Consider the following 23,566-nt stretch of genomic DNA (forward strand, 5'->3'; position numbering starts at 1 on the left):
AGAGATCCACTTGCTTCTGCCTCCTGAGTGTTGGGATTATACTTCTTAATTGTATTCATTGTTTTATTTTGTGTGCATGTACATGTGTAAGTGCTTATATCTGGGCAAGCATATTTCACAGCAATGTGTGTAGCGGTCAGAGGACAACGTGTAAGACTCAGTTTTTCTTTTCTACCAAGTGGGTCTGGGAACTGAAGACAAATTGTCAAGATTGGCAGCAAACAGCTTCAGCTGCTGAACAATTCTGTTGGCCCTACAATATACAATGAATACATGTAGATAACCTGTCCATTTTGTTTTCTCTCTGCATGTCTGTTTCTGAGAATGGCCCTGAGGTCACTACAATACTGAGGCTGCCTTGAACTCATAAGTCTCCTTCCTCTCTCCCTCCCAATTCTGAGATTATAGATACATACCACCACATCTGGCCCCCATCTATTTGTTTACTATCAAATATTTTAAAATGCAACGAAGCCACGCCACACACTGGCGGGACTGAAAAGAATTATTAAGCTACTATTTTTTTTTTTTTTTTTTTTTGGTTTCTGGATACAGGGTTTCTCTGTAGCTCAAGCTACTATTTAAAAAAAAATCATAAAAGTTAATTGAGTTTTATCTTTTCAAAGATGTTTTTCAAAAGTCCATGAAAAGTGGACTTCCCACAGGGCAGGAAACCCTGACTGCTCTTAGGACTGGAGAGGGAGGGGACAGGGAGTGGGAGGGAAATGGGAAGAGGTGGAAAGAAAAAAAAAGTCCATGAAAAGTTCACCATGGCTGAGATGAGTGGGGAAACACAGACAGCATGTCCTTGGCTGCTCCAACACAGCCTCCCACAGCCTCTCTAAGCTCACCCTCCTGAGACATAATGCCAGGGCAAAGCACCTCCCACAGCCTCAGGACGACTAATGGAATTAAGGAGCATGAGGCAACTCTCCAGACCAGGTTTTCAAAAAGCTACTACACACTTGCATAAATGTTGCACACAGTACATTTATACAGAACTTACATGTTGATAAAGCTCTGATCCAATATATGAGACCAAAGGCAAGTGTGGAAATCAGCTGCCAAAAACCACTGTTTCTGAAAGCACCTCTTAATTTAAATTCCAAAGCGTAACTCAAAAAGCTTTTCTCTGAAAATGGGATCTGTCTGCCTAGAATGTGGGGAAGCACAGCACATGAGCTCCTGGAAGGACAAGGAACACATGCACACAGGGCTTTAACACTGCCAGTCACTAAGTTAAACATAGGAGCCTAAAGAACTATACAACTGCTATTTTTAAAAACATGTGCACTAGTACAAACTTAGAGGGGGCTTTCTTGATATTTTTTGGTATTTTCTTAAAGATTTAAAAAACATGTATATGCATGTATGTGTTTTATGTGCACCAGGTGTTCATGGAGGCCACAGGCATTGAATTCACGGGAACTGGAGTTATAAACAGTTGTGAACTGCCTGATGTGGATGCTGGGAACTGAATCTGGATCCTCTTCAAGAGTAGTAAATGCTATTAATCAATGAGCTATCTCTCTAGGCCTCCCTCTTTTGTTGTTGTTTATTTTGAAGGAAAATGGAAAAATCGCAAAGGCATATGTGAAAAAGTACGGCATCGCGAGGGAATACGTACCATTTTCATTATGCCGATCCTGAACCAAATGCTGATAGACAGAATCTGGAACTTCAGACTGACGGTAGTACCATTTGACGTTCATGAGTAGATGGTCCCTCTTACTCTGAAAAGGAAAATCTAACAGCATTAGGAACAGGTTTCAGGTGCCTGCAAGTGCATATCATACGTACGACCAAAAGTCCTATACACAGTGGATGGGCAAAAAGCAGGAAACACAGCAACCACCAGCAGCACAATCCCTGGGTCCCTGGCTGCCGCACCCCTCAGGCCATAATCCTCAAAACTGCTCATCTCAAGAAACAAGAGAGACGGTCTTGAAGCTTCTCAGCACGACTCACTCACTCACTATCACATTTTTTAAATGCCAATGCAGAGTTCTATATGGTACCTATTTCTACCTTAAACCTTGACCATCTTGGTAAATAACAATCGGAGCACACTATCGAGAAATATTAAAAGTAACAAGCTGGAAAGAACTTACCCAGAGACACCTGACAGTCTCTTCCCCTCCAAGGTTTGCCTGTCACAAACTGTCTCAAATTCTCCCTCCACTGTGGGCCACAGAACTGTATGGAAGTCACTGCTGCATGCCAAAATCACAAAGCACACCACGGGTAACAGGTGGTGATGAGAATGTGCATCCATACAATAGGACCTGCCTTATTACCTAACTCCTGAGGACAAAACAGCTTATACATAACTACTGGTAAAAAAAATAAAGAGCCCCATGTTGACCATCATCCTCTAAGTGTGTACAAGACAACTAATCACATATTTCTAAAAGTTACCTTGGTTCTCAGCTCAAACAAAAAGGTTACAGGGTACAGCTTCAAGTACATTGCTTGTGTGCTAGGCTATGAGACAGCTCAACCCAGCAAACACTGAAGTTTCCTGGGATTCATAAAGTAGCTTCAACCCGAGGTAAAGGCAGTACAGTCCCCTTGACAGATCTACCTTTTTCACAGGCTCACTGACCAAAGTGCAGAGATCAAAACTCAAAAAAACTGCCTCATTTTTGTAAAGAGAACAGCTTAATTCTGAAATATGGCAGGAATCTTTAATGAAAGAAGACCCATCTTGGTCTAATAAACAGGCAAATATAGTTTGAACTGAAAGACGAGCACAGGCAGGGAGAGAACTGTTGCAAGTCTCAACATTAACTCAGAATGTGGAATGGTATCCCACAACAAATATCATAAACATCGGGATTCTTGCTTCGCAGCAACTGTCAAACAGGCATGACAACAGGAAGAGGGTATCACTGCTGGCTTACATTAGACAGACTATGTATACAAAGGACCGTGTGTAGGCCATGGATTTTACTCATTCATACTTTTACACTGAAAAATTTAATGGCAAAAATTAGCTCATATTGTTTATTCTACAGAAGAAAAACTGAGGACAAACACTATAAGAAGGCTCACAGAAAAAGTGCTGACTGTAAGAGTTTAAAGAAAGGAGCAGCCACCTTCTTTGAGAGACTATGAAAGGAATGTGTACCCTGGGAAAAAAATGGAAAGGACCTCAGTGCACTCCTAAGCAAAGGCAGAGACCAGACAGAAATACAGACAGGAAAAAGAAAAAAGACAAAAATAATACAAGACAGACCAACTGGGATACCAGCACACAGCACAGAACACTCAATGCTGAGACTGAAAAGAAGTTGAGCAGGGCGTGGTCTGGCCCTCAGTGGGTTTGCAGGACTCGAGAGCAAGACTAAGATGACACTGCCAGTAAGGAAAACAGCCCGAGCCTGCAGGGAGCAGCGTAAACTCACCACAATAAGAGACACTACTGGACATCGACTCGTCTCTTGACTACTGACACATGGCAGGGTAATTCTGTTGCCCTGCCATTGTTGGATGTAGCACCCTCCCCAAGTTGTGGCAGCTAAAAATGTCTCTAAGCATTGCTAACGCTCTCTGTGTGTGGAGAAATGAAGTCAAAGTTGGTTGAAAGCCATTGTTGTTGTTGTCATTGTTGTTACTGTTATTTATAGAAGCAAAAGCACAATGGTCATGGAGACCTGGTCCAAGCAGAATAGAGAACACAATTAACTAGAAAGCATAGGAAAGACTGTCGCAATGAACTCCCGATGCCATCACTACCCATATCTGTGTGAATCTGGTAACTTTCTAAGATCTTGAGTTTCTCTTTTGTACTGTAAATGAGAATAATTTAAGGAACTGGAGGAAAATGTAAAGATGCATTAGATAGCAGGTAAATGTTTGAAGAAAAGCCCCACCATCTGTCAGGAACCCTGTGGGTAATGTGGAGCCATTCTCCCTCCAGAACGGCTTGTATAAGGGTGGCTTTGATCTCAGGCAAATGCTCACAAGGTCCCACTAACGAGTACTTCCCAGAGTAGCCAGAATTCAGGTTACCAGCAGCCCCAGGAACTGTGCTCTACTATCTAAGCATCTACTCATTACTGAAACATACCTAAGAAGCCTGAAAACCTGCACTGCAACAGAAAGACTCTCTGGGTTCAATGACTGGCAATTTTAAGCTGCCTGTTTTTTCTGAACCTAGCCAGAAATTCTGGAAATTGTTAGATGTGCCATTTCTACATTACTAGTTAATAACTGACACAACTAGGCCCATTGATTTCACACAATAAAACAAAAAAACCTACTCTGGCTTACTTGTAAAACAGACCTGCAACTCTTGAAAAGCTTTTGGAGCTCCTGATGCAGTCCTGTCCAATGGCCAGGGGGCGGCAGTATTGCGTCAAAAAACCACCAAACAACACTTAAACCCATACTTCCATTCCACAGATACAGCACAACAAAAAAGGTGGAGTCAAATGAAACTGTGTTCTAAATAGGCCAGCAATTTAATAAAAGACTAACGATAGCGGGCTATTTCAGAGTACTTGGCTAAAACTGTAAGGTACAGACTGCAATTCCATCTGTAACCACTAGTTACCTTATTGTCCTAGGGCCCTCAAAAAGCGAACAGATGGGAAGGCCAACTGATTTCTGGGGTCTCTTCCTATGTTAATAACTATATGTCTGTAGTGATATTTAATTTGGATTTTAATAGATAAAGCTTGCCTGAAGATCAGAGTACAAAGCTAAGCCACCAGAGGCCAGGCGGTGGTGGCAAACAACTTTAGTCCCAGGACTTGGAAGATAGAGGCAGATGGATCTCTGTGAATTTAAAGCTACCCTGAGCTACACAGATAGATCCAGAAACAGATCCAGGTGGTGGTGGCTCACACCTTTAATCCCAGCATTTGGGAGTCACACACCTTTAGTCCCAGCACTAAGGAGGTGGAGACAGGAGATATGGCTGGATGGAGAGAGGAATATAAAGGGGAAGAGAAAGGAATCCATGGTGCAATCTAGGCAGTCTGAGGATCCCCCTTCATTCCGAGCATTAGTAGAGGTAAAAGGTCTCTCTAATGGCTTACTGCTCGGTTTCTCTGATTTTCAGTTTTAACTCCTATTATCTGTCTCTGGGTTTTCATTAAGCATGCTACATATGTCTTCCCCAGACCAGACCCAGTAGACCAAATGGAACTATGGTACATCTGTTCACTGGTATTACCATCCAACAGGGTTACAAAGTGCAATGTCCTCCTTTTCTGGAGGACACTGTCTGCTATAAGGGGAGAATCCCTACTCAGGTCAAAGGTCACACCACATTGAGGGTTTCAGAACATTAACCACAGGAAGGCCTCTAAGTCAAATACTTGCTGAAAATCAGAAATCTATCTATCTATTTATTTATTTAGGTTTTACGAGGCAGGGTTTCTCTGTGTTGCTTTTGGAGCCAGTCCTGGAACTAGCTCTTGTAGAACATGCTGGCCTCAAACTCACAAAGATTCGCCTGCCTCTACCTCCAGAGTGTTGGGATTAAAGGTGTGCATCTTCACTGCCAGGAAAAAAAAAAAATCACAGAAATTTTAAGCCCAAAAAGTAAGTTCAGAAATCATGTGGTTCAGCTCAGACTACCTGGTTCTGAATCCTGGTTTTACAATGCGCTAAACTCTGTATGTTAACAACCTCTGGCTTCTGTTTCACATACAATCTGTGTTCCTCCTTCACTAGACTGTGAGGATTTTGGGTCCACTCATAGAAGCTGAATGATTAGCTCTCATAAACCTTGATTACTGTCACTGTTCTACAGAGAAAAAGAACCAGTCACAGGTTTTACTTTTCTCAGCCTCAACACTAATATAAAGTAAAGGCAATAAAGAAACAAGACATGTAGGAGTGGGCTGGAAGGGTAGGCTTGTCACTTGAAGAATCCCAGGAGCAGATTAAGTGTTTCTAATAGCACGCTCACTATTTACTAATGATATGACTGAAGACTAGCATACATCTCATAGAGATTTATGGCCATCACTAAATAATGAACCAAGAAAATTCCAGAGTGAAAGCACCCTGGGCAGTATTCCTGAAGGAAGACACATCACCCACTAGCAAGAAAAGGCTTTTCCACCACCTTCATTCACACAGAAATGAAGACCATGAGGGGAGATACCACAGAACTAGAGGACCAACCAAAGATGGACAGCTATTTGCTGGGGAAAGGGGTCACAAGAGCTGCTGGATTTACATGGGAAGTGGTGGTGGTGATATCTGCAGGTTAACACTGGTATTCTTCTTTATCAACGGCTTGACTCTCACTGAACTGAAAATTTAAGGCATGAGCCTTAATACAAGGTGTGTCTCACACACACACACACACACACACACACACACACACACACACAGGTATTCTTCTATATCAACGGCTTGACTCTCACTGAACTGAAAATTTAAGGCATGAGCCTTAACACAAGGTGTGTCTCACACACACACACACACACACACACACACTACACCACCCACACAAAATAAGGTGAGGAAGTGACTGAGAAAGACATTCTGATGATAACCTCTGGCCTCAACACATGCCTGAACAGTTGAGCATGTATCTCTCTCACATGGATACACAGGTACACATATGCGCGCACGCACGCACGCACGCACACACACACACACACAAAATTGAAACCACCTCTCAACTGTTAATTACAGAGTCAAAACTTACTAAGGCTCTGTCTACCTAGTTTTATACTACGTATGAGCAGTAACATTTTCAGGCAATTAGCTACTGTATTTGCAGTGGGGAGACCTATTTCTTGGCCTCTACTGTAAACTTACTAGTTTCTTGTTTTCTGGAACAAAGCTTCATGTGATCCAGGCTGGTCATGAACTATGTAGCTAAGACTGATCTTGAACTCCCTGCCCTCCTGTTTCCAGGCCCTACATGCTCGGACTTCAGGTGCATGCCATAATGTTTTGCTGAGCTGTCATTAATACTAAATGCACACACAGATAAGGTATGTGTAAGGGGGATTTGAAATATGCTGTGAGACAAACAGAGCAAACTAAAGAATATTCTTTTTTTTTTTTTTTTTTTTGGTTTTTCAAGTCAGAGTTTCTTTGTGGCTTTGGAGCCTGTCCTGGAACTAGCTCTGTAGACCAGGCTGGTCTCGAACTCACAGAGATCCGCCTGCCTCTGCCTCCCGAGTGCTGGGATTAAAGGCGTGCGCCACCATCGCACGGCTCAAGAATATTCTTGTATATGCCATCATCTACACTGTTTTTGACTAGTCAATCAATGGTCATGATTAATACTGGGTATCTGAGTGAACCAAGTATAGTCAGCAATGTACTACTTCTGAGAGTGTCTGTACAAGTGCCTTTGGAGGCCAGTGTTGACAGTGGGCTGAGTAGGATAGACCCCACGGTCACAGTGGCAGTGCTATCCATCAGCTTAGGGTCTGGATAAACTAAGAATAAAGCAATCACCAATTCACTTTCTGTTGGAGCTGCAAGGGATGCTCTCAGTTCTACTACCTTAGCTTCTCCAACTCTAAGGTCCCCAGACCCAATGAGCCATGATACCAGCCTCCCCAGGTCTCCAGTGTGTAGGTGGGCTCATAAGACCTCAGCACTTCCATAATGAGGTGATGTGAGCCATCCCTAAACACCCTTCCCCCTCCCCTTCTATCTCATTGGTTCTGTCTCCTGGAGAACACTGACTAATTAATCCACTAAACATTACACTCAGGCTTTAAAAAACCCAATCTTTGGGTTCTGAGGCTCACTTTTACATGTAGATACACTAGGATCTACAAAATCAGACAGTCAACAACCAACCAATCAACCAAAGACCCGATTGTCACCTTAACACTATGTTTACTCCAGGAGCTAAGGTCACACCAGATAAACACAAATTTCCTCTTTGGTCCAAAGGACATCTGTCTCTCCTCACATAGAGAGTAGATAGCTGCTCACAGACATCTCAGTAAGAAACTGTCTCATGTCCCTAAGTTCCTACCAAAGCTTTTTCTACATTAAGAACTTCTATTATCAAAACTCAAGCCTAAAAAAGCTAAAATTTGTCATCTTATTAATAACTGAGTGGTGGTGGTGACAATAACGGTATTGGCCATATGAAGAAACAGACAGAAGTCACAAGGTTCTCTACATATCAGAGACAGGGTGTTACAGAAAGGTGGGATCTGGTGAGGTGATCTGATGAGAGTGGCCCCACAGGCTCCTATGTAAACCTCTGATTCCCAGTTAGTGGACTGTTTGGAAAGATTACAAAAGGTGTGACCTTGTTGAAGAGGCAGGTGTGTCATTGAGGGTGGAACTGAGGTTCTCCCTGCCTCTTCCTCACAGATCAGACAGTGGCTATCTGAGGACAGCCCTCTCTCAGCCCCCGCTGGAGCGCCATGCCTGTTGCTATCATGGGCTAAGCTAGGAAGATGAAATGTTTTCTTCTGTAAATTAGCCACTGTGTCTCTTCACAGTAATAGGACAGTAACTAAGATACCTGGACCACGGGGCACTGAATTACAAAAATGATCAACTTAGGGTTTAAAGTCATCTCGCAGAGATTTTGCTGTGTCAAAACCTGATGGCAAAATATTTTGTAGAAGCCGGGCGGTGGTGGCGCACGCCTTTAATCCCAGCACTCAGGAGGCAGAGGCAGGCGGATCTCTTTGAGTTCGAGACCAGCCTGGTCTACAAGAGCTAGTTCCAGGACAGGCTCCAAAACCACAGAGAAACCTTGTCTCAAAAAACCAAAAAAAAAAAAAAAAAGAAAAAAAATATTTTGTAGAAGATTTTTATGAGTCAACATGGGTTTTATGTCCTCAAACTTCTTAGGATCTGAAATCTTCCCACCCCCCTTTTTACTCAGGGTCTCACTTTGTACACCAGGCTGGTCTCAAACTCACTTGCCTCTGCCTCTTAAGTGTTGAAATTAAAGATGCCACCATGCCCAACCCTCAAGTAAATTCTTAAAAATTACTGAACTAATTTTCAAAAATGTTGTATTTTAATGATATGTGTGTCTGTGTGGGTATGTGCACTTGAGTGCAAAGGCCAACAGAGACCAACAGACATCAGATGCCCCCTGGAGCTGGAGTTATAGGTAGTGAGCCACCTGAAATGGGTGCTGGGAATTGAATTTGGGTTCTTTAGGAAAGTAGTGTGTGTGTCTAAATGCTGAGCTATCTTCCCAGTCCTTGTTTTGCTTAGAAACAGGGTCTCACTATGTATCCCTAGCTGTCCTAGAACTTACTATGTAGAGCAGGCTGGCCTCAAATTCACAGGGATCCACTTGACTTTGCCTCCTAAGCACCCAGCAAAACTATATTTTCAACAAACAAAATTCAGAAAATGAAGAGTATTTTTATTTTCAATTTCTTCTGGGCTGTACTTCTCAGTCCCCTGGCCTCAGCTTTTCTGTTTCTGCTCTGTCTCCGCCCTCAGAGGTGTACAGCATCCACCCGTTGTGAAATGTGCTTGTGAGAAGATACTCAGGAAAAGGCACACGAAGTCTTGGCTCACTATGGAACTGATGTGACCCTGCAGCCCCTGGGATTACACTTGAGCAAGCTGCTTTCCAGATGGCTTCTGCCAGACTCTAGCTGAAACAGATCATGTCTACTTTACGGGAGCCCAGCAATACGACTATGCTCCAGGTGCTGAGCTTTCTGTTCTACTACTTTCTGCATTACCACAAGCTGCAGGATCTGGTTACCATAGTAAAATAGCTTTTCACAGAACAAATATTTGCACTTTAAGGGGTGCTTAAGACTTGCAGAATTAGAAGTTACTGTTTATTTAAGTAAAGTTTGCCCATATAATAACAGAAATCTAATTACAGCTAACAAACACTCCTAATTGACCATGAATAAATTCAAATAGTTGGGTTAAGAAAGAAGAAAATCAGCAGGAACACTGCAAAGTTACACTTCCCATTTCATAGAAATTAGTTTTTTCCTGTTTTAAATGTCTTAATTATTTTTATTCTTCCTATTGACTCAAGCCAAATAAAGACTGCAACCTCTAGTACCTGTTACAGGTCTACTTTCCACACCGTTTTTCTAATACACACGCCCAAAAAGCATAGTTCAGTACAGGTCAGACAACAAAGGACCACTGCTGCTGGAGAGGAAAGATGGAGAGCAGGAAATGAGAAGACTTGCTTAATCCTTGGGCAATTGATCAGTGTATTCAGTCAACTATAAGCAGGCTGGGAAAATGCTTTTCAAAAAAGTGTATGGGGGTGAGGAGAGGGTGCTAATGCAGGAAATTAAGAGCCATAAACCATTTTAAAATAAGGATTTTGTCACAAAGAATCCCCTCACGTTCCAACACTAATGTTAATGTCTTACAGTAACCTTTTCTTTGAAATCATTCTCCACATTTTTGAAAATCAAGTTTTAACTTTTAGGTTATTTTTTAATTACTGGGGTATAACTTACATACAATAAAATTAACTTGTCTGTAACACTGAATAACAATTTCTTTTACCACCCCATCATCAAGATAGGGAGCACTTTCATTACCAAAAAAAGGCAACTCTGAACCAACACTGTTGTGCTCAAATATTGGCACACCAAATTACTATAAAATAGTAGCCTAATCTCAATTCTTTCTTCCATAATCTCACATGCACATCAGTTTACACAGACAAAACCACTCCATGTCAGCCGGGCGGTGGTGGCGCACGCCTTTAATCCCAGCACTTGGGAGGCAGAGGCAGGCGGATCTCTGTGAGTTCGAGGCCAGCCTGGTCTACAAGAGCTAGTTCCAGGACAGGCACCAAAACCACAGAGAAACCCTGTCTCGAAAAACCAAAAAAAAAAAAAAACACTCCATGTCAGCTGCAATATTTTTTCCTGCAGCCAGGCACCACTACAGACAAAAACCCCAATGCAAAAATCAAACCAACTGTCATGTAAGGATGTAATACAGTATCTTGAAACTTCCAGAAGAGAGATAACTTAGGATAACAATAAAAACAACTAACAAAAATATACAACCAGAATTTAATGTGCACCTGCTTCACTACAAAAGGTCAGTGAGAATGGTGGGGGTGATGATGTCCAGAGAACCTGGAAAGTTTGCATTCCACAAGAGCAGCAGGCCCACTCCGGAGCCCCTAATTCAGATAACCATATAAATGCTTGGATATCAAAGAAAAAAGTCAGGAGCAACGAAACCTGTCATTAAGACCAGTTAAGCAACACTTGTTTACAATGTTGTGTGATCGCTTTGGGCATTACATTCATTAAAATTGGTAGTCTTCTCAAAAGATCCTGACGATGGAAAAAGTAGATTGAGACTTTGGCGACTTCAAAAGTGGACAGAGAAATAGCCTTAAGATGTCCTTAGAAATGGGTAGATGAGTGCAATGTAGGGCTGGGGGTGTGGTTCTGCAGTATGGCACTTGCCTAGCATGCGCTGGGTTTAATTCCCAGCACTAATAGAGAAAAGGTGATATGTAATTGTAAAAATGGTTGATAGGGCTGAAGAAATGGCTCAAGATAAGAGCACTGACTGATCTTCCAGAGGACCCAGTCAATACCCAGCACCCACATGGCGGCTCACAACTGTCTGTAACTCCAGTTCCAGGGGATCTAATAGCCTCACCCACAGTATATACAGGCAAAACATCAGTGCACATTAAGAAATCTTAATTAAAAAAGAATAAGTTATAAAGATATTGCACCTATTTAATAAATGCTATTGAGATTGAGAAGTCATATAAGAAAAAGTGAAATTGTATTTATAATTCATATTCTATTCCAAAGTTATTCTAAAAAATAAGTCAAAGACTGAAATATAAAATGTAAGGGGGCTGAGCCGGGCGGTGGTGGCGCATGCCTTTAATCCCAGCACTTGGGAGGCAGAGGCAGGCGGATCTCTGTGAGTTCGAGACCAGCCTGGTCTACAAGAGTTAGTTCCAGGACAGGCTCCAAAACCACAGAGAAACCCTGTCTCGGGAAAAAAAAAAAAAAAAAAAAAATGTAAGGGGGCTGGAGAGCCAGACGGTTCAGCAGTTAAAATGCACCTGCTACTCTCCCAGAGCCCTGAGTTTGTGTCACAGGAGCCCCATCAGGTGGCTTACAGATCACCTTTAACTCCAGCTCTGGGAACCTGATGCCCTCTTCTGGCATCCAGGGGCACCTGCACAGCCTTGGTAGTGTGTCTGTTTCTGTCTCTCTGGTAAAATAAATCCTTTTAAAAAGTAAAACCATGAGAAACAGAAGTCAACTGAGATGATACTGTCCGGGCTAGCAGGCATCCGAGTTGATAAAACTGCTAGCTCACGTTACAGAGAAGCAGACTTCTTCCTTCTAAGAAACACACACTGGCACAGCTGCCTGGTTCAGGAAACCTGATAATATTTACCAAAATAACAAGTATATTCACCTGTTTCCCTAGCAGTATCACTTATCGCAATTTATTCTAAAAATCCTTCTGAATATTTATTTTTATGTGTGTGTTTGCCTGAATGTGTATATGTATGTCATGTGTGTGCTGTGCTCAGGGGCCTGAAGAGGACACCAGATCCCCTGGAACTGGAGTTATAGATGACTAAGTAATCTGACATGAGAGCCAGGAACTGAAACCAGGTCCTCTGCAAAAGCAAGTGCTTTCAATGGCTGAGCAAGTGCTCCTCACCCTCTAAAAATGTTTTGCATATACACAAAGATAACTATAAAAATCTAATATCCACAGCAATTCGGGGTCTGCTATCCCTGATAAATAAGACTCTCTCAAAACACAGAGGAGGAGAAAGGTGGGACAGGGAGAAGGAGAATCCATTATTAACAGGTAATAAGTAAAACATAAAACATCTAAATAATAAAACATCATGCAGCTGTGTACTTTTAAAAATGGGGAATGAGACAGGGGTGGTGGGGCATGCCATTAATCCCAGCAGTCAGGAGGTAGAGGCAGGTGGATCTCTGTGAGTTTAAGGTCAGTTTGAGCTAGTTCCAGGACAAGCTCCAAAGCTACAGAGAATCCCTGTCTCCAAACAACAACAACAACAACACAAAAACTCAAGGATTAAGTAAACCTGAATTGCCCAAGCCTGTTTATGCTGTACCTTCCAGGCAGGCTGTGCACACACTTGGGGACAGGGGAGTCATTAATAAGATGTAATTGAAACCTTCCTGAAAGCAAGCAAGGAGTACTACTTTCATAACATTCTTCTGTTTGTTATCTGCACAAACTCCTCTTGATTACAGATACGTCTTTCCAGGAGAACTGTGTGGCAGCAAACTGCTGACTATATTGACGGCTGTCCTCTTTACACACAGCCTGATTAGCATTTCTATGCCTGCACTGCACACGCTGATATTATAAATCACATGCTCACTGTCGTGCACAATACCCAGACACTTACCTAACAGCTAAGGGTATTACAAGTGGATTGAACTAATCTTTGAATATATGCTCCAATAATTAAATTCTGCTATGGTTTTCTACCTTTAAACCTAAAGGCAGGCAACACTGAAACTGAATGCTATCCACAGGGCCTTCACATTTGCCATGAAATGTCACTTATATTACAGAGTTCACATCCAATTACTGAACACAACCAGCCAGAGCATCTATCACTTACATTAAAACAAGCAGAAGCCAGCGGTAGGGCTGTTGGAAGCCATCAAATGGTTTAAATGGATTTCTCACCTTTCAAATATCAAGGGGTCCTCTTTCCCAGAACATCTCACCAAGGGGTTTGGCCTTTTAACAAAGAGCTGCCCACGTTGAAAGAACATTCAGCAGCAAGGACACACAGCAAAGCACAGTTCAAAGCTAGAGACATCTGCCCCTTGTGTTAAAATACAAAACAGCAAAGGATCTTTTATATGAAAAATAATAAATACATGTAAATGAGAGTTTTTTCAAAGCCATTAACAAGGAAGCCTCAGACCCGAAGAGTCTTTGCTTTTGGTTAAGTGTCTACAATTCGGGGGTTGGCTAGGATCTATTCATTTTCTAATTTTGAGAACAAAGAATCCTATCTTTAGGCCCTTGCTTAGAGTCCCCAGATCAAAGAAAGCACTATCAAACACAGAGCTAAGCCACTCCATGTCAGTGTTGCTGAGCATGCACTTACCAGGATTACAAGGGAGAAGCCCCCAGAGCTGCACAAACACATAGCCAAGTTGTCCACTTACTAGTGTTAAACAAGGACCTTTAAACACCAAACAAGATAATTTCCCTAATCTTCTGTCTTCCTTTTTCAAAAGAAAGCACTGAAAGTCAACTCCCAGTAATTAATACATAATACAAACACTACCACCTGATGAACATTCATATTCTTCAATGAGGGAGAAACAACCAGGAGAGAAGCTTAGGAAATCTCTATCCAGTTCCACTATCCACATATATCAAAGGAAAACTGTCAAGAGTTCTACCTGGCAGTAGAAATTGTTGGAACATACGATGAAACAATGCCGAAGAAAATGGAATCCCATGCCACAGCAGAGATCAGCATCTGGCAGCTACATTTCAAATCAAGCTCTACAAAAGAGGTTCCCAGTTTCTCCCTGCATGCCCTGCAGAGTATTGCACAATGTCCACACAGTTGGAGGTTTATACCTCGGGGGTCCAAATGCACTCCACGGGGTCTCCCATGATGCAGCAGTTGTTAGAGTCTGAACCCTACTAGGCACTTCAAAAGATCCTAAGACTCAGCCGGGCGGTGGTGGCGCACGCCTTTAATCCCAGCACTCGGGAGGCGGAGGCAGGCGGATCTCTGTGAGTTCGAGGCCAGCCTGGTCTACAAGAGCTAGTTCCAGGACAGGCTCCAAAACCACAGAGAAACCCTGTCTCGAAAAACCAAAAAAGATCCTAAGACTCAGAAGGTGATTCTTAGCTACCCTGGAGCCCAAAACAAAGTTTTGCTTTGCAAGTTAATATTATTTTGTATGATGTTACCTATATTGGAATGTATCATTTTCTAGTATTAATGATACTTGATATATTTACACAAAACAAACAATAAGACTGATCTAATGAATACATTTTAGAGATTTTTTTCCTACTTGAAGTCTACAATTATATTCACAAATGTTAGCATGTATGCATATACAACAAAATCACTATGAAATTTACAATGGCATAAGCACATACTTGAGAATTGAAAATTTCAAGTTCTAATCCTTTGATGGAATATTACATCAGATGAATATATTTAAAAGGAACAATAACAAAAGTTCCTCCCTTGGCTCAATGTAAAATTTCCCCGAAAAGTAAACTCTTTTAAGGTTCTCTACTTTGGATACTCTGTAACAATCAGGATACTCAAAGTTTTAATATAAAACTGCTGCCAAGGAGCCAGTTCTGGCAACCAGTCTCATCACCTGTCAGTCTTACATTACTCTGCCTATCTAATTGAGAAAACAAGACTACGAAGGCCTCTTGTAAAAATCACCCCTGACACAGAAAGTAGTGTGTATGCTCGGACCTGGCATGGGCTGGGCTATTAAAGGGCAGCCATGGTGAATAGATGAAGTATTCCTTTGTCTGAGTTGGCCTTGTGTTTTGTACCTAGCTCCTCCCTCGTGGCTTTATGATGGAATGCTGGCAGTCATGACAGATAGCACGTAAAGATTTAGAAATCAGTATTTGTGGCCCTGGGGTTAAATAAAAAGGTATTTCAATAAAAACTAACACGTCATGTATACTGGATAACTGAGAGGATAGCTCCAGGGACAGGAGAGTTTACAGACATTTCTCACTTATAAATAGATCGATGGTAAGTCAAAATAAACTCGTGCTGACAACACAACGAAACAAACACAAATGCTAACTAACACGAACTCTGCAAGGACAGACCGAATTCCCATCAATCACCACGCGTGGGGAATATGACAAAGTTAGGAAGAACTCCCCACACAGGTAAGGAGATGGGGCAATGTGCTGAGAGGAGGGAGGGTTTGGGCAGGCAGACAGCTTAGATGGAGTAAGGCTGAAGAAGCAGACACAGTCTGGCCAGTTAGGAACTCTAACACATGCAAGGCTCCGCTGCAGGAAGAAGCTATAAACAACGCAAAGTTCAGTAAAACGGGAAAAAGGTTCAAGGAAAAAGAAATGCCCAGTAAAGGTAAAGGGTAAAAAAAACAAGAAATCAGTTCAGCCATCACTTTTATTGCTGTTGTTTTGTGTTTTGGTGGTGATGGTTTTAGTCCTGGCTGTCCTGGAACTCAGAGATCTTTCTGCCTCTGCCACTGGGATTAAAGGAAGTATACCACCACCAGCTGGCTTTGTTTGCTTTTTAATGTTTATATTTTTAAAGATGTATTTATTTATTATGTATGCAGTGTTCTGCTCGCACATCAGACGAGAGCACCAGATCTCATTACAAATTACTGTGAGCCACCATGTGGTCACTGGGAATTGAACTTAGGACCTTTGGAAGAGCAGCCTGTGTTTTTAACCTCTGAGCCACCTCTCCAGCCATGTTCCTTTGTTTTTGTTTTTGTTTTTTTTTTGGTTTTTCGAGACAGGGTTTCTCTGTGGTTTTGGAGCCTGTCCTGGAACTAGCTCTTGTAGACCACGCTGGTCTCAAACTCACAGAGATCCGCCTGCCTCTGCCTCCCAAGTGCTGGGATTAAAGGCGTGCGCCACCACCGCCCGGCTGTTCCTTTGTTTTTTTAACAACTAAGAAAAATTATTAAATTAAAAGGAAATAATATTAATCAACCACAAAGATCTAAAAAATTTAGGAAAATTAAGTTTACCAAAAAAAGAACCAAGAGAAACATAGTGTTGTGGAGCAGAGCTGTAAAGCTCAGTACTGGGAAAGCTGAGGGCTGTAAAGAACAAGTTAGTCGGGGCTGGAGAGATGGCTCAGTGGTTAAGATCATTGCCTACTCTTCCAAAGGTCCTGAGTTCAATTCCCAGCAACCACATGGTGGCTCACAACCATCTGTAATGAGGTCTGGTGCCCTCTTCTGGCCTTCAGTCATACACGCAGAAAGAATTTCGTATATATAATAATAAATTTTTTTTTTAAAAAAAAGAACAAGTTAATCTGGACTATATAAACACTGAGATTTTGTTTTTCCAAAATAAAGTCAGTAATTAATAACTTTTAAAAGAGCAAAAATATTGAGGTTAATTTCATATAATGTAACTATAAGCAAAAAAAGGGGAGCAGAACAATAATTTGTAATGATGAAGAAGCAAAGAGAAAACCATGTCAAGTATTCAAACATGACAAAAGAAATAAATATAATGCAGAATTTCAAAACAAAGGTAGTGTCAAATAGATGGCCTCACACAGTAAAGAGCCTACACTAGAAATGAAGCAAAAACTCACAAATGAAAACCCAGAAACAAAAAAAATGAACAGAAAATTAAAACATTGAAGAAGGAAGGAATTTCTCTGACTTCTGTTGTCCCATGTGCATGCTCTGTCACAGGGCACATGCACAACACACAAAAATAATAGCAGTAACTTTCATTTTTTAAAAAAGGGAACAAAAAACAAAACAGCCAGATATGGCAGTGTGGTTCTATAATCCTGTTGTTTAAGATTACAAGAGGATTTCAGTTGAATATCACCTGCACATGGGGGAGGGGGGTCCAAAGAGAAAAGGAGAAGGATGAGGAGAGAGGGATGGGCAAAAGCTTGTTTGTGCATAACTGCAATCCCTGTGCTTGGGATTATTCCTGTATAGTCAGGAAGATCAGGAGCTCAGGATCAGCCTCCAATGTTCTCTAACATCACTGGACTTGAGAAAAATTCATGCATGTAGGTAAAGGCAGCACAAATTTTAAGAAAGAAATCATCACTGGGCTTTGACAACAATGTTCTGAATCAAATGAAAACATGGCTTTGTCTGGTAAGTAAGGTGTGCACCACCATGCCTGGCGAACCTTCTTCTTTCACAATGCTGAGCACTGTGGACTGCAGCACGAGCAGCTATCGCTCACACACTACTCTTGGGCAGATGAGAGCATGAGAACAACGGTCTCAGTTGTCTGTGATCTTAGACTGAAGGGAGGAGCGTTACCATGATGAAAAGGTGCACTTGACAGGTGTGCCCCTTAAGTCAGATGCAGCTTCACACTGTTCATGTACAAATCATTGCCTAGAAGCAATGAAACCCAAACTAGATTATGCTTTTGAAATATCATTTCCCGGTAAAAGAAACTAGAAATTTTTGTGGAAAAGGGGTTCTGCAGTAGGCATCTGCGAGAATGGAATACCTACACATACAGTCAAGAAAAACTATCAAGCTCCAACTATCAAAGAGCAATTCCAAGTGGCACCCCACTACATTAATGATGGGGCAATCTGGCTTCCCTAAGGATTAAGGGTTACACGTTCTAATGCAGTATCTGGAAACAAAGAGGAGGGACAGTTTTCACATGGTCTCGCCTGTGCACCTGGGTTAAGAAATGGTGGCTGGCAGGAGCCCTGTGTGGAGCACTGCCACAGAAACCCCCTCCAGCTGATAAGTGAAAATGAAACAGACCTACATTTTTGCAACTCCTAAGGAAAAGGTGGATAGAAAAATAAATAAATAAAATCAGCTTTGTGGCTCCTGACAAAAAATATAGTTCACTACTGCCGTGGTTAGTTCTGTGGGGAAAGGAAGGGCTGTCGCTACCAGGGAACAGTAAAGTCCTCCTGGGCCTAGGAGATAACTGCAAACTATAGTGATTCACACACTACAGATGCTTTATGTGGGTGTTTGCATTGTATGAACACAAAGGGCTTAGAAAATATAAAAAAGACAAAAAGAAGCAAGGTAGAGTTCTTCTAACCAGAGAATGCAGGAAAGGGGGTCATACACCTGTAAGAACAGTTCCACCAGGGTAAAGGTGAGTTTCAGGCCTCAGACACCACAAAGGCACTGTGTGCAGTAGATAAAAGATGCCAGTGCTACAAACGTAAATATTCCCTAACTGTGTGGTTAAGCACCAGGTCCTACCCTTGTTTGGTTTTTGTTTGAGACAGGAACTCACAAGGTAGCTTGGACTGGTACTGAACTCATGGCCCTCCCACTCCATCTCTTGAGGGCTAGAATTTCAAGCATATGCCACTATACCCAGTACCACTGCATTCTCATGAACTTGTCTTTAAATTCACTCTTAATGAGTTTCACCCTAATGCAATTCATGCAAGATTACATGAGGTTCATATCTGTTTCAAACCTTTTTAAAGTCATCTTTCCACATCTTAACTGAATCAAAACAATTCAAGTTAGCTCATGAAGACAAACTAAGTCTTTAAAGTAAACCAATATAGAGAACTTGTTGAAAATGTTAATTTCTACAAATAAAACCATACAGTCTCTTTCTAACTCTACTCTGTTTTTGGTACTTCCTGCCAAAAGTACTTTTGGTACTTTTTCGTGTGGGCTAAAATTTTTCTAATATCAGAAATGGCTGTAACTCCTGGGGTCATTACTATTTGGGTGGAGTGCTGCGTTTAGTTATCTAGTTCCACGCTGAATGGTGATGTGGGAAGGTCATATTCTATCTGTTGCTTTCATTGGTTAATTAATAAAGAAACTGCTTGGCCTGACAGGTCAGAACATAGGTGGGTGGAGTAGAGAGAATAGAATGCTGGGAAGAAGGGAAGTGAGGTCAGAAGCGATGGAGCCAGTCGCCAGGTCAGACATACTGAATCTTTCCCAGTAAGACACCACCTCGTGTTGCTACACAGATTATTAGAAATGGGTTAAGCAAGATATGAGAGTTAGCCAAGAAGAGGTCAGATATAATGGGCCAGGCAGTGTTTATATGAATACAGTTTGTGTGTTGTTATTTCGGGACATAAGCTAGCCAGGAGGGAGCCGGGCAGCAGGAACGCGGCCCGCTGCTCCTTCTACAGGATGGTCCGATCATGGCACATAGTGCTGATTCCTACTCAGCTATCGTTTTCTCCAGTACCAGAGCTGCTACAGTGCTGGGGAAGAGCCAAATCAATACTCAAGCACCCCAGTGTCAGCCAAGCTACTGAAAAGTTCTGGCCTTTATCTCCCTGCCTTTAGCCAGTTGTCTGTGGAGAGCCAGTGTCTATGAGTCCACTGCAGAGCAGTTTTTGCAAAGTATAATTAAAGCCCTGCAGGAGCACCAACTGGCTTTAACAGTTTCTAATCAGTTACTCTCCATTTCTGTACTTATCTCATGGTGGATTGCTGGCAGTTCAATCTGTAAGCTACATTTGAGTCACAGTAGCATAAAGAACTGGATCTCATGGTAGCTATCGCTGCAGTGGCCATTTGTGACCATGATGAGACCTTCCAAAAGAAACCAACACACTGAAGATATCAGAGCAGAGAGCAGGAGCCTGAACCCATGGACCATCTGTGCCATCCTGCTACCATGCCGGCACACCCTGTTTATGTAAGAACAGACACAACCTGAAAGACCACATGGCTACATTATTTATCACTGTGAAGTTTCCAAAACACAGCATCACAGAGCTTTATTTTCACATGAGAATAACCCTGAGAAGAAAGCAGAATGAGTGTTATCTCGATTTGACAGCTATGAAAACCAATGCCCTAATGGATTAAATAGCTTGTCTCAGTAGCAAAGCTAGCCAGTGTAGAATTAGAAAAAAGAAGCCAGCTGGGTCTCCTTTTTCCAAGAATAATCTACTTCGCAGTGAACTGAAATGACCTCATCACAATTATATATAAAGCACAATGTGAATTAGAGACGTGGACTCACAAACGGCACAAGGTCTAGACACCACTGGGTAGAAGGATCAACAAAACAAAGCACCAGTCAACCAGGGAAGCCAAACTAAGATTGCTTACAGTGAAAATTTGCCACATTTTATAAGGCCAACAAGCACTTTTCTTTTCTTTCTTTTTTTTTTTTTTTTAAAAAAAAAGAGAGACAGAAACTGCAGGTGATTTTTCATTCTTATTTGTTTTCTGGATGGGGGCCTCATTATATTGCCCAGGCTGGCCTCAGATTTCCAGACTCTGATCCTTTTACCTAGTCTCCCAAGGAGCTGGGAGTGGATTTGCAAGCCATCACACTGGGTTCAAGACTTGTAACCAATAGTGTATTAACTGAATTAATAATGAATAAAACTTAGAACACAAACTGAAATACTACCCTGGTTCTAGATAAATCTATCAATAAGTAGTATCCTTTTGTTTTGTTATGTTATGTTTTGTTTTGTTTCTCGAAACAGGGTTTCTCTGTGTAACAGCTTTGACTGTTATGGAACTCCTGCTGAAGACTAGGCTGGCCTTGAACTCACCTACCTCTGCCTTATAAGTGCTGGGTGGCTGTGCCACCAATGCCCAGCTATAAGTACTATTTCTGAAAATTTGGAAAACTGTGTCATGGTTAATTAAAATCTACTGTGTTTCAATATAAACAAAACTTCCAAAAATAATAAAAGACTCCAAATAACAAATGTCAATAAAATTTCTGAGCATTCTTCAGTAGTAAATACTTAATGGCACAGAGCCATCCTCACTTCCCAGGAAACAAAGACGTATTATCAACAGCTGTCTGGTTTTAAAAAAAATCATCTACAATGTCAAGTACAATGTTTACTTTTAGTAAACCTCCTTTGCCTAAATGGGCACCAAACATTTCGTGACAAAAAAGTGCTAAGGTAGTTCTCATATGAGTAACTATTCACTAAATTTGAGATTAAAGAAAAAAAGCCTACCTCTCATTAGAAGCAGATAAAGACACTTCAGCTATAGTGAATATTTTGTTAGGACATTAAAAAAATAAACAAGGAAAAGGGGAAAGAGCATAGGTATAGTACAGGCATAAGAACTCACCAGCTTAGCCAGTAAGTGGTGGCGCACCCCTTTAATCCCAGCACCTGGGAGGCAGAGGTGAGCGGATCTCTGTGAGTTCAAGGCCAGACTGGTCTACAAGGGCTAGTTTCAGGACAGGCTCCAAAGCTACAAAAAATCCTGTCCTGAAAAACCATAAATAAATACATGAGTAAATAAAAGACAAAAAAACACCTCACTAACTTAAAACAAAACAGGAAAGATAATCCTCCACTAACTGCACAAGCACAACTCCATCCTAGAGCAGCATGAGCAACAGGAGGGGAAGAAGCAAACCACCATCAAGCTCGCATTAGTTCCCCAGTATTTTCTGGACAAAGACACACAGTTGGGCTTGAGTGTATAGAACATGTATGGCCAAGCAAACAACAACCACTGGGAAAACAAACTAAAAATATCTACTAACTGGATCTTTAGAGAGAAAACCAGCCAGGCCTGTGTATAAGAAGCTTCTGTCAGGACTGAAAAGATGTCTCAGTGGTTTAGAGTACTGGCTGCTCTTATAGAGGACTTGGGTTTGGCCCACAGTACATACATGTGGGCTCACAACCATTATCTAGCTCCAGTTCCAGAGGATCCAACACCCAGAACACACATGAAACAGACATAACACACAGGCAAAACAACCATATACTTATAATTTTTTTTTTTTTTATTTTCGAGACAGGGTTTCTTTGTAGCTTTTGGTTCCCGTCCTGGAACTAGCTCTTCTATACCAGGCTGGCCTCGAACTCACAGAGATCCGCCTGCCTCTGCCTCCCGAGTGCTGGGATTAAAGGCGTGCGCCACCACCACTCGACTACTTATAATTTTTAAATAACCTGTCAGGCCAGGCAAAGTAAAGCGCTACATGAGTCTAATCCCAGCATTGGAGAAGTGACTTAAAATTGCAAGTACCAAGTGAGCCTGAATTCTATTGTGAATTTTTGGCATGTGAGCAAGCAAAGAACACATACAAATAAAATCAATCTTTTAGAAATTGTAAAGGAGAAAAAGAAAGAGCGAAGGAAAAGTATCCATCAACAGCTACTGTGAGTAACCACTACGGAACAACTGCACAGAGTACAGACGCTCTTTCCAGAGCATCAAGAGCAGCCTCCATCGCACGAGGACCTCAGATGCAAGAATACAGCTTCAGTTCAGGAGGCTGAAGACTGGCCTAGAAAAGAGCTGACTCAGCTATAAAACGACTCAGATGCAAGTCAGAATATGACAAAGACCTAGACAACTATACCGATATTCTATCTCCTTTTGAGAGAACTCAGAAGGCTGATGACGTAGTAAGTTAGGCTATAGAGCAATAGCCTAGCCCATACACAAAATCCTGGGACTAATCCCCAGCACTGGAAGAAAGCCGGTTTGAGTAAGAAAATGAATTACATTTGGAGTTGATGAAGCAGGTGACATATATAGAAATGGCGTTAATATTCAAGGTTGTTAGCACTCAAGTGTACCCTGCCAGGGCCACAGAGAAAACGTCAACTTCAGCAATCCCAAGGCCACATGCATTACTGAACACGGCAGAAAACCGAGGCGTGTGTCAGTCAAAAGGGCTTTCACCTCCCACTATTTCTATCAGTAGTTAAAATAGCAAGTGCTTAAACCATTTAATTCATAATGAAGTACACTTTTAATCTGACAATTGTCTACTTTTGACAAACTTGCTTAATCAGGCCCCTGATACTATAACCCAAACTAGAAACCAAGGGGATAGAAAATATTTCTTTTAGAAAACTCACTCAAAAAAATTTAAAAATTTTTAAACAAAGTAAAAGTTGGGGCTTAAATCCTTCCCTCCCTGAAAAAGGGAAAAAGAAAAA

At 41.7% G+C, this 23,566-nt stretch overlaps 1 protein-coding gene across 10 annotated transcripts in view; it reads right to left on the reverse strand.

The window, feature by feature from the left end:
* The window catches only part of Rere (arginine-glutamic acid dipeptide repeats), a 372,816-nt gene that overhangs the window by 178,800 nt on the left and 170,450 nt on the right, over positions 1-23,566 (reverse strand). For all 10 annotated transcript variants that reach the window (XM_057783759.1, XM_057783758.1, XM_057783750.1 and 7 more), the window contains one exon: positions 1,628-1,733. In XM_057783759.1, coding sequence (XP_057639742.1) covers positions 1,628-1,733 — 106 coding nt within the window. The remainder of the gene's footprint in view (positions 1-1,627; positions 1,734-23,566) is intronic.

Source organism: Chionomys nivalis, chromosome 11 (genome assembly GCF_950005125.1).
Source record: "Chionomys nivalis chromosome 11, mChiNiv1.1, whole genome shotgun sequence".
Lineage (NCBI taxonomy): Eukaryota > Metazoa > Chordata > Mammalia > Rodentia > Cricetidae > Chionomys > Chionomys nivalis.